Source organism: Stegostoma tigrinum, chromosome 28, assembly GCF_030684315.1.
Source record: "Stegostoma tigrinum isolate sSteTig4 chromosome 28, sSteTig4.hap1, whole genome shotgun sequence".
NCBI lineage: Eukaryota > Metazoa > Chordata > Chondrichthyes > Orectolobiformes > Stegostomatidae > Stegostoma > Stegostoma tigrinum.
In genome coordinates, this window is record NC_081381.1 from 32712623 (window position 1) to 32732054 (window position 19432).

At 43.7% G+C, this 19432-nt stretch overlaps 2 protein-coding genes across 3 annotated transcripts in view; one reads left to right on the forward strand and one right to left on the reverse strand.

The window, feature by feature from the left end:
• Window positions 1-255: 255 nt before the first annotated feature.
• ppcs (phosphopantothenoylcysteine synthetase) lies at window positions 256-5117 on the reverse strand. Its single transcript, XM_048561771.2, has 3 exons — window positions 4546-5117; window positions 1470-1573; window positions 256-1218 (listed from the first exon to the last, which is right to left on the reverse strand). The coding sequence occupies exons 1-3, from the start codon at window positions 5072-5074 to the stop codon at window positions 886-888; spliced, it is 966 nt and encodes a 321-aa protein (XP_048417728.1). The 5' UTR covers window positions 5075-5117; the 3' UTR covers window positions 256-885.
• zmynd12 (zinc finger, MYND-type containing 12) overlaps window positions 5012-19432 on the forward strand; it is a 38735-nt gene continuing 24314 nt past the window's right edge. The window contains exons 1-4 of one of the 2 annotated variants that reach the window (XM_048561770.1): window positions 5012-5524; window positions 8940-9081; window positions 11911-12082; window positions 18995-19164. In XM_048561770.1, the coding sequence (XP_048417727.1) occupies window positions 5409-5524; window positions 8940-9081; window positions 11911-12082; window positions 18995-19164 (600 nt within the window). In that variant the 5' untranslated portion in view covers window positions 5012-5408. The remainder of the gene's footprint in view (window positions 5525-8939; window positions 9082-11910; window positions 12083-18994; window positions 19165-19432) is intronic. The other variant, XM_048561769.2, reaches the window with a different exon arrangement.

Here is a 19432-nt window from a genome sequence, read left to right on the forward strand (position 1 = left end):
GTGTGCTCCTTGAACGAAAGGTGTATGCACTTCGGACAAGTCAAAGATTGGATTTGGTCATCAAAATTCACTTTAGATTCTCAGAATAGAACTGGTTGTTTTCTACCAAGAATCAGCACCTACAGGAGATGAGAAGGAAAAGTGTTGAATATTCAATCCTACTAATTAAATGAACATTACATCTCTCATCCATCTAAATGTACTGATAAGGAGTAGCAGTCATTGCCAAAGGAGGAAAATCACAAACGGCATAAGTTTATTAATATACATTGTATTTTATTTCAGTTCAGGATCAAGAGACGCCTACAGCTTTGTTTTTGGTCATACTTGCAAGAACTGTATCTCAGACTTCTGCTACAAAATTCTTTTCTAGTTAGTTCACAGCTTACAACATCCAGTAAATTTACTAACTATATTGGTAAAAACAGTTTTGCCCTATTCCAATAATCCAGCTGCGGTAAAGGTCCCAAACACAGCACCAGAAACTAATTCATAAGATACAGAATAAATAGTAATCACACCAATAATGTCAACTCTTTGTCACTAAATTTGATGGAGTTACATGCCTGATAGATACAGAAAAGTTCTGTATTTTCCATTTGAGGCCTAAAATAGCGCACAGACTCTGCAGTGCCATTTTATCAGTCCATGATGGTTTTGAGGAGGAAATCCTAGTGCAGTCAGAAGCTAAGTTTTAATGTTAGCTCAAACTACATATTATTACTTGGTTTTGAAAACTTTTATTGAGTATAATGCCAGATCTCCCAGCTGGCTTTATTCACATATGCAAGTTTTCATTTTTTTAAAAAAAAAGTAGCACTTTAACAATTCTCTCTCAATTATCATACAATTATTCCTCTAACTCAGCTGCGTCATGAAAAACATCTATTTAGGATTGTTGCTTTTCTCTATAAAATTAGTGTGGCATTCACTCAAGTGTTTCACAATCTTCTCTTCGATTTCATGGTGTTGCTTCACTTCGTTCTCTGAAAGTGCCAGGTCAGTTTGAGAATCAGCAGTTACTATGACAACAAACACCCTCCGTGTTTCAAGAGCGTTGGCAACTACAACCTGATGTCTGTAAGTTTCTAAAGCTTTACGTGCTCGTACAACCAGCTGTGAAGGATCAGTCTCCAACTTGAAGGATGTGATAAATGCCTGAGGAGCCCAGTCTTTCACGAGAGGGGTAAGCATCTTGGGAACCATTTGCATAGTTAGCTATAAAAAAGAAGTTCTTTTAAAGGAAAAAAAAACAAAGCTTACATCATATACATTTGCAAGACTTTGAAAGAAGCCTTGCTCTAAAGGTTCTCCCATGTCTTAAACAGTTTTTGCGTGTTCGCAAAGTTTCAACTGGAAATAGAAAATTATGCAAGTTTAACTCAAGCTGTTAATTTTACTGTGAGAGAGGATTATGATTGGTGTTCCAACAAGCACTGCTTTTCAGGTATAGTACAGCTCTTCCTTACCTGCAGAGGACTAGCACCTGACTGAATTTTATGTTCTGGCATCTCAGAGGCAGGAATGAAAAAATCAGACACAGCTGCTGCGAGGTAGAACATGGCTTTTGGTCCTGCAGAACAAGAGTTACAAATCACCTGATTTATAAAGGAATGTTGCCTAAATATGAAAGGGTACTTTGCATGCTTAGATTTTCACATTCATTGTGTACTATGATTTGTAGGCGTTATACTTTATTAAATGGAACCAAATTACATAATGGGTTTGAGCACTTGTTCTTTGCTCATAGACTAAACTGGAAGAGCAATCTACCTAAATTCTGGATACTTGGTCTTTGTGGACACCCAAATCTAACAAAAAAAAATTACATTTATAACTGGAATGAAGTGACTACCCTTATAAAAGAACAAACCGAAGTAATCACATTCCTGACTTGCGTGCTGTAGGTAATGGAAAGTTTTTTTTGTGCAAATTTAATGCAAGGACAAGTTGTATTTCCAGTTTCATTTTTTTAAAACATGAAAGTTAATTTCCTAGTTTATATAATCCTCCACATGGAAATCTAAATAGAGAAAACAGCTTTCAGCCTAACATCCTTTAGTTTTGACCAGGCTTCTTCTTTGCGTACCATTTGTCCATTATAAATTGCCCCAAGACAGTTCTCTAGTACTAAGGGAGTTCTGCACTGCTTAAGGTGTATCTTATGGGTGCAATATTAAACTGTGGTCCTGTCTGACCCTTCAGGGATGCAAAAGATACTATGTGGTATCACTTAGAAGAGCTGGTGTGGTCAGCAGAACGTCCTGGCCAATATTTATCTCCTCACTAATAATGAATCTGGACTTTGTTTCACTGCTATTTACTGAAAGCATGGCAGCCAATAATGAAGCAATTGAAATATGGAATCCCAGAATTTGGTGATGTGCAAATATTTCAAATAGTTGTGGGATTGGTGGAAGCTAATGAGATCAGCAGAGCCAAGAGATAGAGAAATTAGAAAATAAGGATGAGACAATTTTTAAAATTGAAGTACTGCTGAACTAGGACCCACTGAAGTCGGCTTAGGATTTCATGTAGCTTAGAATACAAATCATTGAATTTGGGGTGAGCTCCAGGTTACGGAGTAGAAAGCAGAGAAATGTGAACTAATTTCATTTTGGCAGGAAAAATGAGAAGGCACTACAAAATAATGGATACACTTTAAAGGAGGTGCAGGAGCAGAGGGATGTCCAGATGTATATGCATGAAATATTGAAGGTGGTGGGTTAGGTTGAGAAAGTGCTTCTTAAAAAAAAATTCATAATTTTCCTCCTTGCATTTTGTTATTTTGCTGTTAACATTTGAAGAATAGCATACTTCCTTTTACGGGACATTAGTAAACCAGATGGGTTTTTAAACACATAAGAGAAAAATACTGCAGATACCAGACATCTGAAACACACAAAATACTGCAGAAATTAAGGTCTGGCAGCATCTGTGGAAAGAGAAACTGAGTTAACATTTGAGTCTCCTATAACGTCCATGCTGAAGGAGCATAACCAGCTCAATATTGACTTTTTCTCTCTTTAGTTGTTGCCTGCCTGAATTTCTCCAACATTTTCTGGATTTTATATCAATCTGGCAGTTTCACAGTTACCATTACCAATATTTAGATTTTATAGTCAATTAGTAGGTGGATAGGCATGTCGCAAGATGGAGACAAACAGTTTACACAGACAGTAATAGGTTAAGCAGTTGTGCAAGAAGTTGGCAAATTGTGCATAATGTGAAGCTGTTCATTTTGGAAGGGAGGGGAAAAAAAGCCATTTAAATGAAGAGTAAGCTGCATCACAAAGGAACTTGGGGGTACCTGTGCATGAATAGCACAGATGCAGCAGGTATCAGGAAGACTAATGGAATGTTGGCCCTTATTTCAAGGGGTTTGAAGTATAAGAGTAGAGAAGGGACTCTTGTGGTGTAGTAGTTGTATCCCTACCCTAGACTGAGAAACCCAGGTTCAAGTCCCATCTGCTCCAGAGGTGTGTAGTAACATCTCTGAATAAGTTGATTAGGAAAAACAAGTTAATAGGAAGTCTTATTGCAAAATGCAAGGTGGTAGTGAGACCACAGCTGGAGTATTGGGTGTAATTTTGGTCTTTGATAAGTAAGGAAAGATATCATTTAATTGGAAGCAATTCAGAGGAGGTTCATTAGGATGATCCCTGCTACGGAGGGATTGTCTTACAAATAGTGTCTAAACAGGTTTGAACTCTACTCAGTGGAGTTTAGAAGAGGAGGTAATCTCAGTGAAACACACACGATTCTTCAGGGGCTCGACAGAGTAGATGCTGAGAGGATTTTTTTCCCCTTTTCGGGAGAGTCTCAAACCAGAGCTCACAATCTCAGAATAATGTGGAACAAATTTGAAATTAAGATGAGGAACTTCTTGAGGGTTGCGTCTCTTTGGAACTCCTTGCCACAGAATTGTAGGCAGAGTTCTGGTATGTAGCCAAGGCTGAAATAGATTACCCTAGTAGGATTAAACTTCAGGTCTATGATTTGTGGAATGTGAACATATGAAATAGGAGCATGAACCATTTGGTACTTCGAGCCCACTTCACCATTCAATGTGATTATGGCTGATCTTCTACCTTAACTTCATCTTCCCACAGAACCCCAAAATCGATCACCTTCAGTTCGAAAATATTCACCCTCTGAACATTTATGCAGTATATAATTCCATGGATTCACGACCCTCTGCATAAAAACAAATCTCATCATCAGGCGTAAATGGCTGAGCTTTTAAGCAGAAGCTTTGTGATTCCACCTGGGAAAAACATTTTTCTCAGCAAAGCGCCTTTTAAGAATCGTACAGTTAACCGAACATGGCTGTCCTGCGGCAAATGAAGCAATTTCATAAACTGTTAATGGAAGAACTCATTGTTGCAGGCTGTCCCCTGCCACTTTAGGAAATAAGGAAAACGACACAAAAATGCCACTTTATGATGGATACAGCAGGCAAAATGTAACTTTTTTAAAAAGTGTGTCATCTCTGCCAAGTGTACAGTCATCCTTTACCTACAGATTAACAACTGATTTCCATACCAATGGAGTTGAGCGCCTGAGCCGCCGCCCGTAGCAGGTACAAGTAGTCGGATAAGGTGCTGAACTCTACGGGAAGGAGCAGGCCGGCCTCTCGCACCGTCACATAGCGTTGCAGCACCGGTACGATGTCGGGCAGCATCGCCTGGTTAGCTTCCACCCGCCAGCAGGTAGTTTTCTTGTCCAGCACGGCTGTCAGCGCATCGAGCATGTTGAGGCCGGCGTAGCGCCGGGAGAAGGGGTACAGGGAGCGGTGGCGGTGCAGGAAAACCACGGCGTAGCCCAGGCCGAGGAAATATTCGACCGAGACGGCGCCGCGCCAGCCGCTGCTGAAGTTGTCGAGGAAGCGGACGGTCCGCGACTCCAGCGGCACCTTGGTGCCCCCCGAGGTCACCAGCACCACCCTGCGGCCCTGCTCGGCGTGCCGCACCGCGAACTCGGCCATCGCCTCGGCCGAGCTGTCCGCATGAGGCGGCGGGACGCAATCCGAGAAAAAGTCGTTCCACTCCGTCTCGAACAGCGCCGCCGCCATGACAACTGGTCCCAGCTCCGTAAACGTTCGGGTGAACACCGTCCCCACACCAACCGGTCCCCACCCCGCCCCGCAACAACAACGACTACTCCCAGCCCACACAACTCGGGATGGCCACCCATTTTAATCTTTAAACGCGAATTCACTTATAGGTTTTATTGCCCTGTTCATTTGCGTTTAGTTTCATTTTACGAACTGATCAGCTGGTTTGGGGTGGGGGAAGTTCTTTAGACGTGCTCCCGGGTTCAGAAGTCGGAGTCCTTAACAACGGGTTCGAAGTCCCTAGCAACCACAGCACATCGCAGGCTGAAAGAGATTTTCGAGCAACACCGAGATGCTGAGTTCTCCTGTTTATCCGCTTTCTAACCCCAAAGGTGTTAAATTAGAGTGTGAGATGTGCCAGAAGACTGCCCATGTTATGTGCTCCCAGTGCAGGGTAACTTATTACTGGTGAGTAAAGAAAAAGACCACCATTATATATCTTCCCAAAATCCCACCCTCTCACCTTGCAATCTGCTCTTCAAATTTTTGCCTTCTACTTTAACTTTTTATAAAAGTGTGCTGCTGCCTTCAAAATCCATGCCCACCCGTCCTGCAACTAATTCCTTTAATTATTTTCCGTAATGGTATCTCCACCCTCGTAATATAGTTGTGCATTTGGACATACTGGCATTGTAGGGTTTTCTAGGCTGCACATGTTGCTCAAATGGGACATGTTTCCTCTCAAAATTGATCCATACACAGAAAGAAAATATCACAGTCACTGCTCCCCAGCCCTGGTATATTTAATGGTGAAATGCCATCCATACTATGAGTGCATCGCCACTATCCTGACAGTGGTCTATCTCCTACCCAATGCAAAAATGAAGAGTATACTTGATGAAGTATACAGTGCTATAAACAGTCGTGAGATGAAAGCCTTGTTCATCATAGCCAGTGATTTCAATCGAGCCATCAAAAGTGCACTACCAAAATTCCACCAACATGTTTCCTGTACCACTAGTGGTCTTAACATCCTTCTCCATTGCTACACAACCATAAAAGATGCCTACTACTCCATCCCCTGCCCACATTTTGGAAAATCAAACAATGACGCTGTGGTCCTCCACTTACAAGCTGAAAAATGCAGCAAGAGGACCCAATACAGAAAGTAGTGCAGCATTGGTCTGAGGAAACAGAAGGGCTTTTACTGGACTGCTTAGGATCCATGGACTGGTCCATATTCAATAATTCAGTGGCCAACCTAACCAAGTGTGTCACTACCATTATAGACTTCATTAGTAAGTATGTAGATGACTTTGTGCCAAAGAAATTAATCCAACTGTTTCTCAAACGGAAACCATGGATGAACCAGGAGATCCACGTCCTACCAAAGTCCAGGTCTGAGGTGTTCTAGTCAGGCAACCCTAACTTATACGGAAATCAGGTATGACATTCATAAGGCCATCAGGGACGCCAAGAGGCAATACCTAACTAAGCTTAAGACCCAGACCCATCATTTGTGGCAAGACTTATATGTCATAACTTGCTACAAAACAAAGTCAACCAGAATCATAGACAATAATACATCTCTACCCAATGAGCTCAATGCATTCAACTGTCACTTTGAACAGAGGGGCAGTGAAACAATGTCACCTATCCTAACAGCCTCGGATGCACCTGTACCCTTAGTCACCACTGCATATGCTATAATGGCCTCCTTAAGGGTGAGTCCATGGAAAGCAACCACGCCTGATTGATTCCCCAGCTGTGCACTCAGATCTGTGCAGACCACTTGGTGGGAGTATTCTCGGACATCTTCAACCTCTCCTTACTATGATTTGAAGTCCACCTGCTTCAAGAAACCATCATCGTCCCAGTGCCAAAGAAAAATCATGCAGCATGCCTTGATGACTACTGCCCAGTGGCTCTGACATTTGTAAAAATGAAGTGCTTCAAGAATTTGGTCATGGCTCACATCAACTCCTGCCTCTCAGACTGCATTGATCCCTTGTAATTCATTTATTGGTGCAATAGAGCCACGGTAGAGGCCATCTCCCTGGCCCTACATGTTGTAAAGACAACATCCCTCCATCAACATCAAAATAAAGAAGCTGGTCATTGAATTCAGGAAGTGGAGTGGAGCATACACCCGTCTCTCCATCAATGGATACTGAGGTGGAGTAGTCGACAGTGTCAAGTTCCTGGGCGTGAAGATCACCAGCAGCCTGTCCTGTCCATCCACATTGATTCTGCAGTCAAGAAAACACAGCAATACCTTTACTCACCTCATAAAGCAAAGGAAATTTGGCATGTCCATATAGATTCTGTCAAATTTTTATAGATGCAGTATAGAAAGCATCCAATCTGGATGCATAACTGCATGGTATGGCAACAGCTCTTCCCAAGAGCAAAAGAAATTACAGAGTGGTGAACACAGCCCAGTCCATCATGCAAACCAGCCTCCCAACCACTGACTTAATCTATACTTCCCATTGCATCAGGAAAGCAACCAACATAATCAAAGGTCTCTCCCAACCCAGTTATGATCTTTTCCAACCTCTTCCATCAGGTAGAGAATATAAAAATTTGTCTACACATATAAACAGATTCAAGCTTCTTCCCTGCTCTTATTAGGCTTTTGAATGGACCTCTTTAATGTTAATGTTGATCTCTCTACGTACGTTCACAGCAGCTGCAACATTTTATCCTGCACTTTGTTCTGTTACCCTGATGCACTTGTATAGTACGATCTGCCAGTAAAGCATGTAAGACAACACTTTTCACTGTACCTCGGTACACATGACAGTAATAAATCAAATCAAACATGAATATGTAAAATGTAAAGCTGTCAGCAGAACACAAGAACATTGAAATGAAGCAAAATTGCCTTGGCACACCAGGGAACTCCAGCCTCCCAGAAACAGTGCATCACAATTATCAGTATAATAGAAATGTATAAGCATGTCAATAGGCCTGGAATCTGGCATTAATCAGTTGTTGCAGGCCCATCTGCTGCATTATATCTTTTGGGCAGAAAGCAGCTGACAAGCTATAGAAATCAATACCCACACTGCACCGTAAATGCCTTCACCCTCCTGGACTGTCAAACTATTCTTAGCTGTCATGATCTTATGCTTTTCCTACCTAGATTGCTTTAATAAGCTAATATTTTTTGAAATGTTGCTTTTCAATAAAGTGCTTAATAAATACTTTGAAATCACTGAGTTCAACCCCCTTTTTGGGCAATCTGTGACTTCCAAACCTATAGGAGTATTCTTTGTCTAGTTTCTCCTCCTTTCAAGTCAGATCACCAGGTCTCTGTTCATTGCTTAAAAACGATAGCAACTTTAAGATCAGGAATTGTTTGTGGAATTAATGGGATATATTTAAATGCTAGCGGGCTTGTTTGATGTTATCTTGTCTTTGAATCAGACTGCTGCAAATTCATTGCAAGACTTGAGGGTTAATCTAGATTGCCGTTTCAAAGAAGATATACTGTACCATCTGATGTGTTTCACAGATTCTGTCTGCTTGATTCAGTTGTTCTGCTGCATACTAAAAGATCCTTTGGCACCATTAAAAAAAAGCAGAAAATTCACTTGGCCAATATTTCACTTTCATCCAAAACCAAAATAAGATTCATCAGTCATTTGGCTTGCTGCTCTTTATAAGGCATTTCTATGTACAAAATCACTCTATCAATTATCTACAAACTAATAGTGATAAATATATAGGATGTGCATTGGGATATTTCTGATGTGATATGCAAGTTCTTTCATTGGATCAACAATGTGTTTGTTTTTATTAAACTACATCAACAAATGTAACTTGTTTTTTTCAAGGATAGTCTGTCAAGAATATGTCTGTGTTTGTCTTCTATCAGTGATGTAGCACACCAAGAGGCAGATTGGAATGGAATCCATGAGAAGATTTGCCAGCTCCTGATTCCAATACGGACAGCACCGGCATTCCTTAGCTCTGCAAAAGAGAGAAAACACAATGAGGAGCAGATGATCCAGAGACAGGTGTATTAAGCCGCTTTCATATTCATTCAGTAATTTATTGTTGATCCAGTTTCCTCTTCTGAAGGCACTTGAGATACTGTATCATGCTGTGGATACAGTTTCTACAGAACTAGCAGCCCTTCAGTACTATTCCAGTTATGTGGTCTTAAACAGTGAGTGCTTCCAGGATAACGACCATGAGGCAAGCGCAGCCTGAGCCAAGTCAAATCCTGTGTCTACCTGAGATCCACATTAACAGTTCTAGTTCAGGATATGCAATCATTGTTATAAATAACATATGGTCAATTAACAAGTGCCCACAGTGACTGTAATGGATAGACTAGGTAATGTTTCTAATAGCTTTGACCAGATTGTCCCATGTTCTTCAAATACAGCCACAGATAGTTTACATACAAATAAGTAAGGGACAAGCCTCAGTTTAATGTCTAATATTTTAAAATTTGCATTTCTGTAGTACAGTACTAGAACATCAATTTAGTATATTGCTTTCGTCTTGTTTGCAAACTTGGAGTCAAAGTGGATCCTAAGCTGAGCTGCTGACTACGCATCCACTCCCTCACCAAGGTTGCCTACTTCAGCCGCTGTGACCTCAGCCAACTCTGTGCTGCCCAAGTTTGTATGTTCTGAAACCCTCATCCAATGTGTCACAAAAAAAGTTTTAAATTGGCTGTTTGGTACCCGGATGCTTGTCAGTAAATCAATTTAACTGCCTGCTGTGCTAACATAACTCTATTGAACAAAAATATCATTACTTAAGATAATAAAGTGTGAAGCTGGATGAACACAGCAGGCCAAGCAGCATCTCAGGAGCACAAAAGCTGACGTTTCGGGCCTAGACCCTTCATCAGAGAGGGGGATGGGGAGAGGGTTCTGGAATAAATAGGGAGAGAGGGGGAGGCGGACCAAAGATGGAGAGAAAAGAAGATAGGTGGAGAGGAGAGTATAGGTGGGGAGGTAGGGAGGGGATAGGTCAGTCCAGGGAAGACGGACAGGTCAAGGAGGTGGATTGAGGTTAGTAGGTAGGAGATGGAGGTGCGGCTTGGGGTGGGAGGAAGGGATGGGTGAGAGGAAGAACAGGTTAGGGAGGCAGAGACAGGTTGGACTGGTTTTGGGATGTACTGGGTGGAGGAGAAGAGCTGGGCTGGTTGTGTGGTGCAGTGGGGGGAGGGGACGAACTGGGCTGGTTTTGGGATGCAGTGGGGGAAGGGGAGATTTAGAAGCTGGTGAAGTCCACATTAATACCATTGGGCTGCAGGGTTCCCAAGCGGAATATGAGTTGCTGTTCCTGCAACCTTCGGGTGGCATCATTGTGGCACTGCAAGAGGCCCATGATGGACAAGTCATCTAAAGAATGGGAGGGGGGAGTGGAAATGGTTTGCGACTGGGAGGTGCACTTGTTTATTGCGAACCGAGCGGAGGTGTTCTGCAAAGCGGTCCCCAAGCCTCCGCTTGGTTTCCCCAATGTAGAGGAAGCCACACCGGGTACAATGGATACAATATACCACATTGGCAGGTGTGCAGGTGAACGTCTGCTTAATATGGAAAGTCATCTTGGGGCCTCGGATGGGGGTGAGGGAGGAGGTGTGGGGACAAGTGTAGCACTTCCTACGGTTGCAGGGGAAGGTGCCGGGTGTGGTGGGGTTGGTGGGGAGTGTGGAGCGAACAAGGGAGTCACGGAGAGAGTGGTCTCTCCGGAAGGCAGACAAGGGTGGGGATGGAAAAATGTCTTGCGTGGTGGGGTCGGATTGTAGATGGCGGAAGTGTTGGAGGATGATGCTTTGTATCCGGAGGTTGGTGGGGTGGTGTGTGAGATCGAGGGGGATCCTCTTGGGGCAGTTGTGGCGGGGGCAGGTTGTGAAGGATGTGTTGCGGGAAATGCGGGAGACGCGGTCAAGGGCGTTCTCGACCACCGCGTGGGGAAATTTGCGGTCCTTGAAGAACTTGGACAGCTGGGATGTGCGGGAGTGGAATGCCTCATCGTGGGAGCAGATGCGGCAGAGGCGGAGGAATTGGGAATAGGGGATGGAATTTTTGCAGGAGGGTGGGTGGGAGGAGATGTATTCTAGGTAGCTGTGGGAGTCGGTCGGCTTGAAATGGACATCAGTTTCTAGCTGGTTACCTGAGATGGATACTGAGAGGTCCAGGAAGGTGAGGAGTGTGTTGGAGATGGCCCAGGTGAACTTGAGGTTGGGGTGGAAGCTGTTGGTGAGGTGGATGAACTGTTCGAGCTCCTCTGGGGAGCAAGAGGCGGCGCCGATACAGTCATCAATGTAACGGAGGAAGAGGTGGAGGAACAGCAACTCATATTCCGCTTGGGAACCCTGCAGCCCAATGGTATCAATGTTGACTTCACCAGCTTCAAAATCTCTCCTTCCCCCACCGCATCCCAAAACCAGCCCAGCCTGTCTCTGCCTCCCTAACCTGTTCTTCCTCTCACCCATCCCTTCCTCCCACCTCAAGCCACACCTCCATTTCCTACTTACTAACCTCATCCCACCTCCTTGACCTGTCCGTCTTCCCTGGACTGACCTATCCCCTCCCTACCTCACCACCTATACTCTCCTCTCCACCTATCTTCTTTTCTCTCCATCTTCGGTCCGCCTCCCCCTCTCTCCCTATTTATTTCAGAACCCTCACCCCATCCCCCTCTCTGATGAAGGGTCTAGGCCTGAAACGTCAGCTTTTGTGCCTCTCAGATGCTGCTTGGCCTGCTGTGTTCGTCCAGCTCCACACTTTATTATCTTGTATTCTCCAGCATCTGCAGCTCCCATTATCTCTGATATCATTACTTAAGCTTAAGATTTGTCTAATGCTCTCGCTGATTTACAGAAACACCTCATTAATTTGACCCGCACGGTGGCCCAGAAGCTTCTTTTTGAGGGTAAACATGAGGAAGCAATCCCTGGAGCCTTGCAGTCTCTGCGCTTTGCAAATGCCGTTTATGGCAACACCTCTGCTGAGCTAGTGCCTTCACAATTACTCTTGGCAGAGGCCAGTATTGGTAAGAATGCCTTCTGTCTTATTTGAGGACTTCTCACTTGTGTAGAACTGAACACTTATTGAACTGTCAGAATGAGCTGATCAAATCATCCACTTTGAAACTGTGAAAGAAATCAGATCATATTGTAAATTATGAGATTCAGTGGTCCGAGAACAGAAATAGCTAAAAGCTAGTGGATAGTACAAAATTAATTTTGAAAGATAGTGCATGTTGGTCTTTACACCAAGGAGAATGGAATATAAAGGACTAGAAGTTAGAAGGTGTGGATTAATCTGTTAGAGTCATTTAGTCCTGGACACTGTACCTCATGAAGGATATATTGCACAGCAGATCTGCCAGAATATTTTTTATTATTCACACGTGGGATATGGTTGGCCAGCATTTATTGCTCATCCCTGGATGCTGTTGAGATGGTGGTGGTGGTGAGCTGTTTATTTGAAATGATGTCGTCCATGTGCTGTAGGTTGACCAACAGTACCCTTAGGGAGATAATTCCAGGATTTTGACACAATGACAATGAAGAAACAGCAATATATTTCCAAGTCAGGATGGTGAGTGTCTTAGAGAGAAGCTTACGAGTGATAGTGTTTCCATGTATCTGTTGCCCTTGTCCATCTAGATGGAAGTGGTTATGGGTTTGTAAGGTGCTATGTAAGGATCCTTAGTGAATTTCTGCAGTGTATTTTGTGGATAGTACTACTACTAATAAGTACTGGTGGTGGAGAGTGGATGCTTGTTGATGTGGTGCCAGTCAAGTGGGCTACTTTGTCTTGGATGGTGTCAAGTCTGTTGAGTGTTGTTTGAACTGCACTCATCCAGACAAGCAGGGAGTATCCCATCACACTCCTGACTTGTGCCTTGTAGATGGTGGATATGTTGTGGGAGTCAGGAGGTGAGTTATTCAGTGCAGTATTCCTAGCCTCTGACTTGCCCTTCTAGTCTCTATGTTTATCTCGCAAGCCTAGTTGAATTTCTGGTCAATGGTAACCCCAAAGATGTTAATAGTGGGGGCTTGTGGGTAACACCATTGAATGTCAAAAGGCCGTGGTTAGATTGTCCCTTCTTGGAAATGGTCATTGCCTGGTATTTGTGTGGTGCAAATGTTACTTGTCATTTGTCAGCCCAAGCCTGACTATTATGTGAATTTGTTGCTTGTGAACATGGGTTGCTTCAGTAACTAAGAGTCATGAATGGTGCTAAACATTGTCCAAACATTGGCAAACGTCCCCATGTCTGACACCATGATGGAAGGAGGTCATTGATAATGCAGCTAAAGATGGTTGGGCCTTAGACATTACCCTGAGGAACACCTGCAGAGACATCCTGGAGCCGAGATGACTGACTTCCATCAATACAACCATTTTCCTATTTGTCAGGTATGACTCTGGGCCTTTTTTACCCTGTGGATCCGGAGTCTGAGGATTGACCTTATAGAGGCTTATTATATCATGAAGTGGATGTATAGGATGAATAGCAAAGGTCTTTTTCCCAGTGTAGGGGAGTCCAAAACTAGAGGGCAGAAGTTTAAAGTGAGAGAGGAAAATTTAAAAAAGCACCTGAGGGGCATCTTTTTCAAGCAGAGGGTAGTACGTGTATAGAATGAACTGCCAGAGGAGGTGGTGGAAGCTGGTACAATTACAACATATAAAAGGTGAAATAACTCCACTGAGGCTGGTATCCTGTCATCAAGTCACTCTTTATTTACAAATAGAGTGTCATTGACATTATTCCACCTCCCTCAGAGGCAGCTCTTAAAATGAACAGGACATCTGACACGCCTGCTCTTATCTATCAACCAAAACTCTCTGATTGGACCAGATTAACAGCCCTAATAAGGGAACTCATATTCTATGAAGTCCATCTGGCTGACCTTGTTACAATCACTACAAAAGGTATCTGGATGTGCACATAAATTAGAAGGGTATGGACCAAATGCTGTCAACTGGGACTAGATCAGTTAGGATATTGGTCAGCATGGATGAGTTGGTCCAAAGGGTCTGTTTCCACGCTCTATCACTCTATGACTCCAAACAACAGAGAATTTTCCCCCAGATATCCACTGATTCTACTTTGGTTAGGGCTTCTTGATGCCACACTGAGTCAAATGTGGCCTTGATGTCAAGGGCTGTCACTCTCCCCGAACCTTTGGAATTCCGCTCTTTTATCCATGTTTAAACTAAGACTGTGATGAGGTCAAGAGCTGAGTGGTCCTGGCAGAACACAAATTGGGCATCACTGAGCAGGTTATTCTGAGCTGGTACTGCTTGATAACTTTCATCACTTTGCTGATGATGGAGAGCAAATTGATGGGGTGGTAATTGGACAGGTTGAATTTATCCTGCTTTTTGTGTACAGGACAAACCTGGGAAATTTTCCACTTTATCAGGTAGTGCCAGTGTTGTAACTATACTGGAAGAGCTTTGCTAGGGGAGTAGCAAGTAACAGAGCACAAGCTTTCAGTACAATTGCTGGAACGTTGTCAGGGCCCATTTTCTTTGCAGTATCAGTGCATCTAACCATTTCTTGATATCACGTGGACTGAATTGAATTGGCTGAAGACTGATATCTAATGCTGGGAACCACTGGAATAGACTGAAATGTATCATCCTCTAGGTACTTCTGGCTGAAGATTTATTTCAGCCTTTTCTTTCGCATGGATGTGTTGAGCTCTTACATCATTGAGGATGGGCATATTTGTGAAGCTACCTCCTCCAGAGAGTTTTAATTGTCCATCACCATTCACAATGATACCTAATATAAAGAGGTTAAAGTACGAGGATGGTGCATAGACTAAGTTTGGATTCAGTAAAGTACAGTGGATTATTGGGTGTTCTAATTGAAGTGCCAAAGATGATAAGGGCAACAGAGAGAAATTCTTTCCTTTGGTAAATCAGTCCAGTACGAGGTGTTGGGGGTGGGGGGTCATAAAATTATAGCTAGGGCTAGGCTAACCAGTATTGACTTGAGGAAGCACTTTTTTAATAACAGCATAGAGTGAATAACTGGAAAGAACTGTTGAGTCAATTGAAAATATTTCCTCAAATCCTGAACTAGGATTTAAATTATATCTTCTGAATTAGAGTGCTACCATTTGACACAGCTGAAACCCAGAAGAAAACAGAGGATGGCAGGGTCTGCACTTGATACCAATTTGAACTTTGATGAGATGGTCATTATTTTTTTCCATTCAGAGCAGTATTGTTGCAGAAGGGAAGGTTTCAGTTCAGGCATGTGTGACAGTGAGTTGTATCTGAGTGACTGGAAAATGATTTTTTTTTTAAATATTAGGGCTGGAAGGTATATTGAGCTCAAAAGAAGTTGAAAGAAGTCACTATCAATATCTGCTGTGTGTAGGAGGAATGTTTTTTCTTTCACTCATGGGCTGTAGCCATTAGTGATTAGAACAGCATTTATTGGCCCTCCTAATTGTCTATGGGGCAGTTAAGAGTGCAGTTAAGAGAGGGATCTGGAGTCACATGTAGACCAGAACAAGTAAAGAGTGTAGATTTCCTTCTCTAAAGGACATTAGTGACCAAATGGGTTTTATGACAACTGTCAGTAGTTATACATTGAGGATAAATTTTAATTCCAGATTTTTATTGAATTCAAATTGCGCCATCTGTTGTGTTGGGATTTGAGCCCATGTCAGCAGAAAATTTGCTTGATGTGTGTCAGGCATCTAGTGATAGTACTGCTATACCACCACTTCCCGATAAACCAGCGTCTGGAGGCTTTCAATGATAATGGGAACTGCAGATGCTGGAGAATCCAAGATAATAAAATGTGAGGCTGGATGAACACAGCAGGCCCAGCAGCATCTCAGGAGCACAAAAGCTGACGTTTCGGGCCTAGACCCTTCATCAGAGAGGGGGATGGGGTGAGGGTTCTGGAATAAATAGGGAGAGAGGGGGAGGCGGACCGAAGATGGAGAGAAAAGAAGATAGGTGGAGAGGACAGTATAGGTAGGGAGGGGATAGGTCAGTCCAGGGAAGACGGACAGGTCAAGGAGGTGGGATGAGGTTAGTAGGTAGGAGATGGAGGTGCGGCTTGGGGTGGGAGGAAGGGATGGGTGAGAGGAAGAACAGGTTAGGGAGGCAGAGACAGGTTGGACTGGTTTTGGGATGCAGTGGGTGGAGGGGAAGAGCTGGGCTGGTTGTGTGGTGCAGTGGGGGGAGGGCCCCAAAGAGCTGGGGTGGTTGTGTGGTGCAGTGGGGGGAGAGCCCCACCAACCTCCGGATACAACGCATCATCCTCCGACACTTCCGCCATCTACAATCCGACCCCACCACCCAAGACATTTTTCCATCCCCACCCCTGTCTGCTTTCCAGAGAGACCACACTCTCTGTGACTCCCTTGTTCGCTCCACACTGCCCTCCAACCCCACCACACCCGGCACCTTCCCCGGCAACTGCAGGAAATGCTACACTTGCTCCCACACCTCCTCCCTCACCCCTATCCCAAGATGACTTTCCACATTAAGCAGAGGTTCACCTGCACATCTGCCAATGTGGTATACTGCATCCACTGTACCCGGTGTGGCTTCCTCTACATTGGGGAAACCAAGCGGAGGCTTGGGGACCGCTTTGCAGAACACCTCCGCTCAGTTTGCAATAAACAACTGCACCTCCCAGTCGCAAACCATTTCCACTCCCCCTCCCATTCTTTAGAAGCCATGTCCATCATGGGCCTCCTGCAGTGCCACAATGATGCCACCCGAAGGCTGCAGGAACAGCAACTCATATTCTGCTTGGGAATCCTGCAGCCCAATGGTATCAATGTGGACTTCACCAGTTTCAAAATCTCCCCTTCCCCCACCGCATCCCAAAACCAGCCCAGTTCGTCCCCTCCCCCCACTGCACCACACAACCAGCCCAGCTCTTCCCCTCCACCCACTGCATCCCAAAACCAGTCCAACCTGTCTCTGCCTCCCTAACCTGTTCTTCCTCTCACCCATCCCTTCCTCCCACCCCAAGCCGCACCTCCATCTCCTACCTACTAACCTCAATCCACCTCCTTGACCTGTCCGTCTTCCCTGGACTGACCTATCCCCTCCCTACCTCCCCACCTATACTCTCCTCTCCACCTATCTTCTTTTCTCTCCATCTTCGGTCTGCCTCCCCCTCTCCCTATTTATTTCAGAACCCTCACCCCATCCCCCTCTCTGAAGAAGGGTCTAGGCCCGAAACGTCAGCTTTTGTGCTCCTGAGATGCTGCTGAGCCTGCTGTGTTCATCCAGCCTCACATTTTATTATCTGGAGGCTTTCAAGTTTCCTTTGTTGGTGGAAGAACTAGGAGTTTCTTGCCATGGTTATTAGGGAAGCTGAGATAGTTATTTGCCGTGATTCTTTGCTAGTGCATTCTTGGGATCCGACCTTTCAATTTTGGTTCTTAGGAATGCTCACATTTTCTGTTCATTGTATTGAGGTTGAGATAGGAGGGGTTGGTGCTGAATTGCTTATTGAAGTGGAAGGGGTAATGATCTCTGCTCATTGCAGAGGGAAGTTCACCCTCTACAGGTGAGATATCAAAATGTTAACAGTGTAAACATTTCTTAACGTTTGAAAGTGGAAGTAAAAGTTTTTCATTGAGGCTGGTATATGTATATTTTGCATATGTGGAAGAGGTGTGGCTGGATGGTATCCTTTTTAAGAGTAGCTTCAATCTTACCTCATTGTTTTTCCTACTTCTGTTATGTGTGATTTGTTTATCTAGATGGCTGGTCATTAATAGAGGAAGTGAATTCAACCAGTACCTTATTTTTCCCATTGCAGCCTGGTGCTGCCAGCATTTTTCATTACATTGCAAGCTCCACAGTCAGCTGTGCCTTCATCCAAAGCAATTTTTTTTAAAGTATCTGATGCTTTACAAGTTCTTTATACTTGAATGATTCCTTAGCAGGGGGTGGGTTTCTGCTAGGTTTCTCAAGCCATAGCAACCTAAGTGTAAACCATAATCTTCCCTCACCAGAGCAGTAAAATCTGAAAAGAAAGGGGACTTGATGTTTCTGCTCCAGTGACCCTTCTTCAGAACTAATTGTAGCTAGGAAAAGGGTCAGTTTATATTGCAGAAGTCATAAGTTGGAGGGTGGGGGTGTGGTGGTAAATGATGGGTGCAGGTAGAGCCAAGAGAGACAGAACAGTTGAGCAGACAAAGAAATGGGTGATTTCTCCTATGGAACTTTTCATATTGTCACATCAAAAGAGATGTGGCTTTTCCTCATTGGCAACTCTCTATGGGTACTTCCAAACTGCCTCCCTCACTCAGCTGTAGTGTGGATCCAACAGCAAGTTCCTGTTGCAGCAACCCAGTAAAATTGCAGATTAGGTCATATTACTCTGACACAGCTTGTATATTTCAAACTAGATGACTGGTATGTTGATACCTGAATAATACTGTTCTTTTCCCTCTGGCCTATGACAACAGTAATATATTTTTAAAATAGAGACAGCAGAACAAACCACAGCTTTGCTGCTCACAATAAGATCCAGGCCATTTTTACGTATGGACTGAGAAAGTTAGCGTTAGCAGAAAATTTGGCTGAAACTGACAAATACCAACAAACCAAATACAGACATTCCGGGCAAAGATCTCTAGCCTGTAATCAGGGAATACAGGGATCTCAGCAAGCCAGAAATTATCTGGAGGAAAGGAGAAGTCAACGTTTCAGGACTGAAGAAGGGTAATACCGGAATCGTTGACTTCTCCTTTCCTCCAGATGCTGTCTGGCTTGCGGTGTTCTTCCAGCCTCCTGTTTGTCTACTTGGATTCCAGCATTTGCAGTTTTTTTTTGTCTCTAACACTGACCTCCATGGCTTTGTGCTCCTTATCGACTGAGATAGTATATTTTTGAGGTTTGTTCTATTAATGTTCAATGAGTAATTTGATCTTTTTGTGTACTGAATGTTGCCCAGGACTCGGGCAGTTAGACGAAGCAGAAAATTATCTCTCTCAGGCTCACTGGACAGTGATGAGGACCACAGAGTGCGTTACTGCTATCCAATACAAATTGTACCGAAACCTGGGCCTCTTGTACACAGCCAAATGTAACAACGAGAAAGCACTCTGGTACTTTGCTGATGATGTAAGTAGCTGAGAATTGCCTTAGAACAATAGAGTTGAGCTTAGTTTTTGCATATGTGGAACAGAACGGATTTGTGAAGTTTGATATATAGATATACAGTGGATAATAGTTTATTTTTTAAAAAGTTCTGCATTCTTTACCTTCCTGTATTCTAAAAGACTTTAACTGTGACACAGGATCCAGAAGTAACCCCTTGACTCCTCAGCCAAGAAAGCCCCGACATTTGATGATAAGGGCTTTGAATCTTGTCTGAATTGCTGAAGCTGGT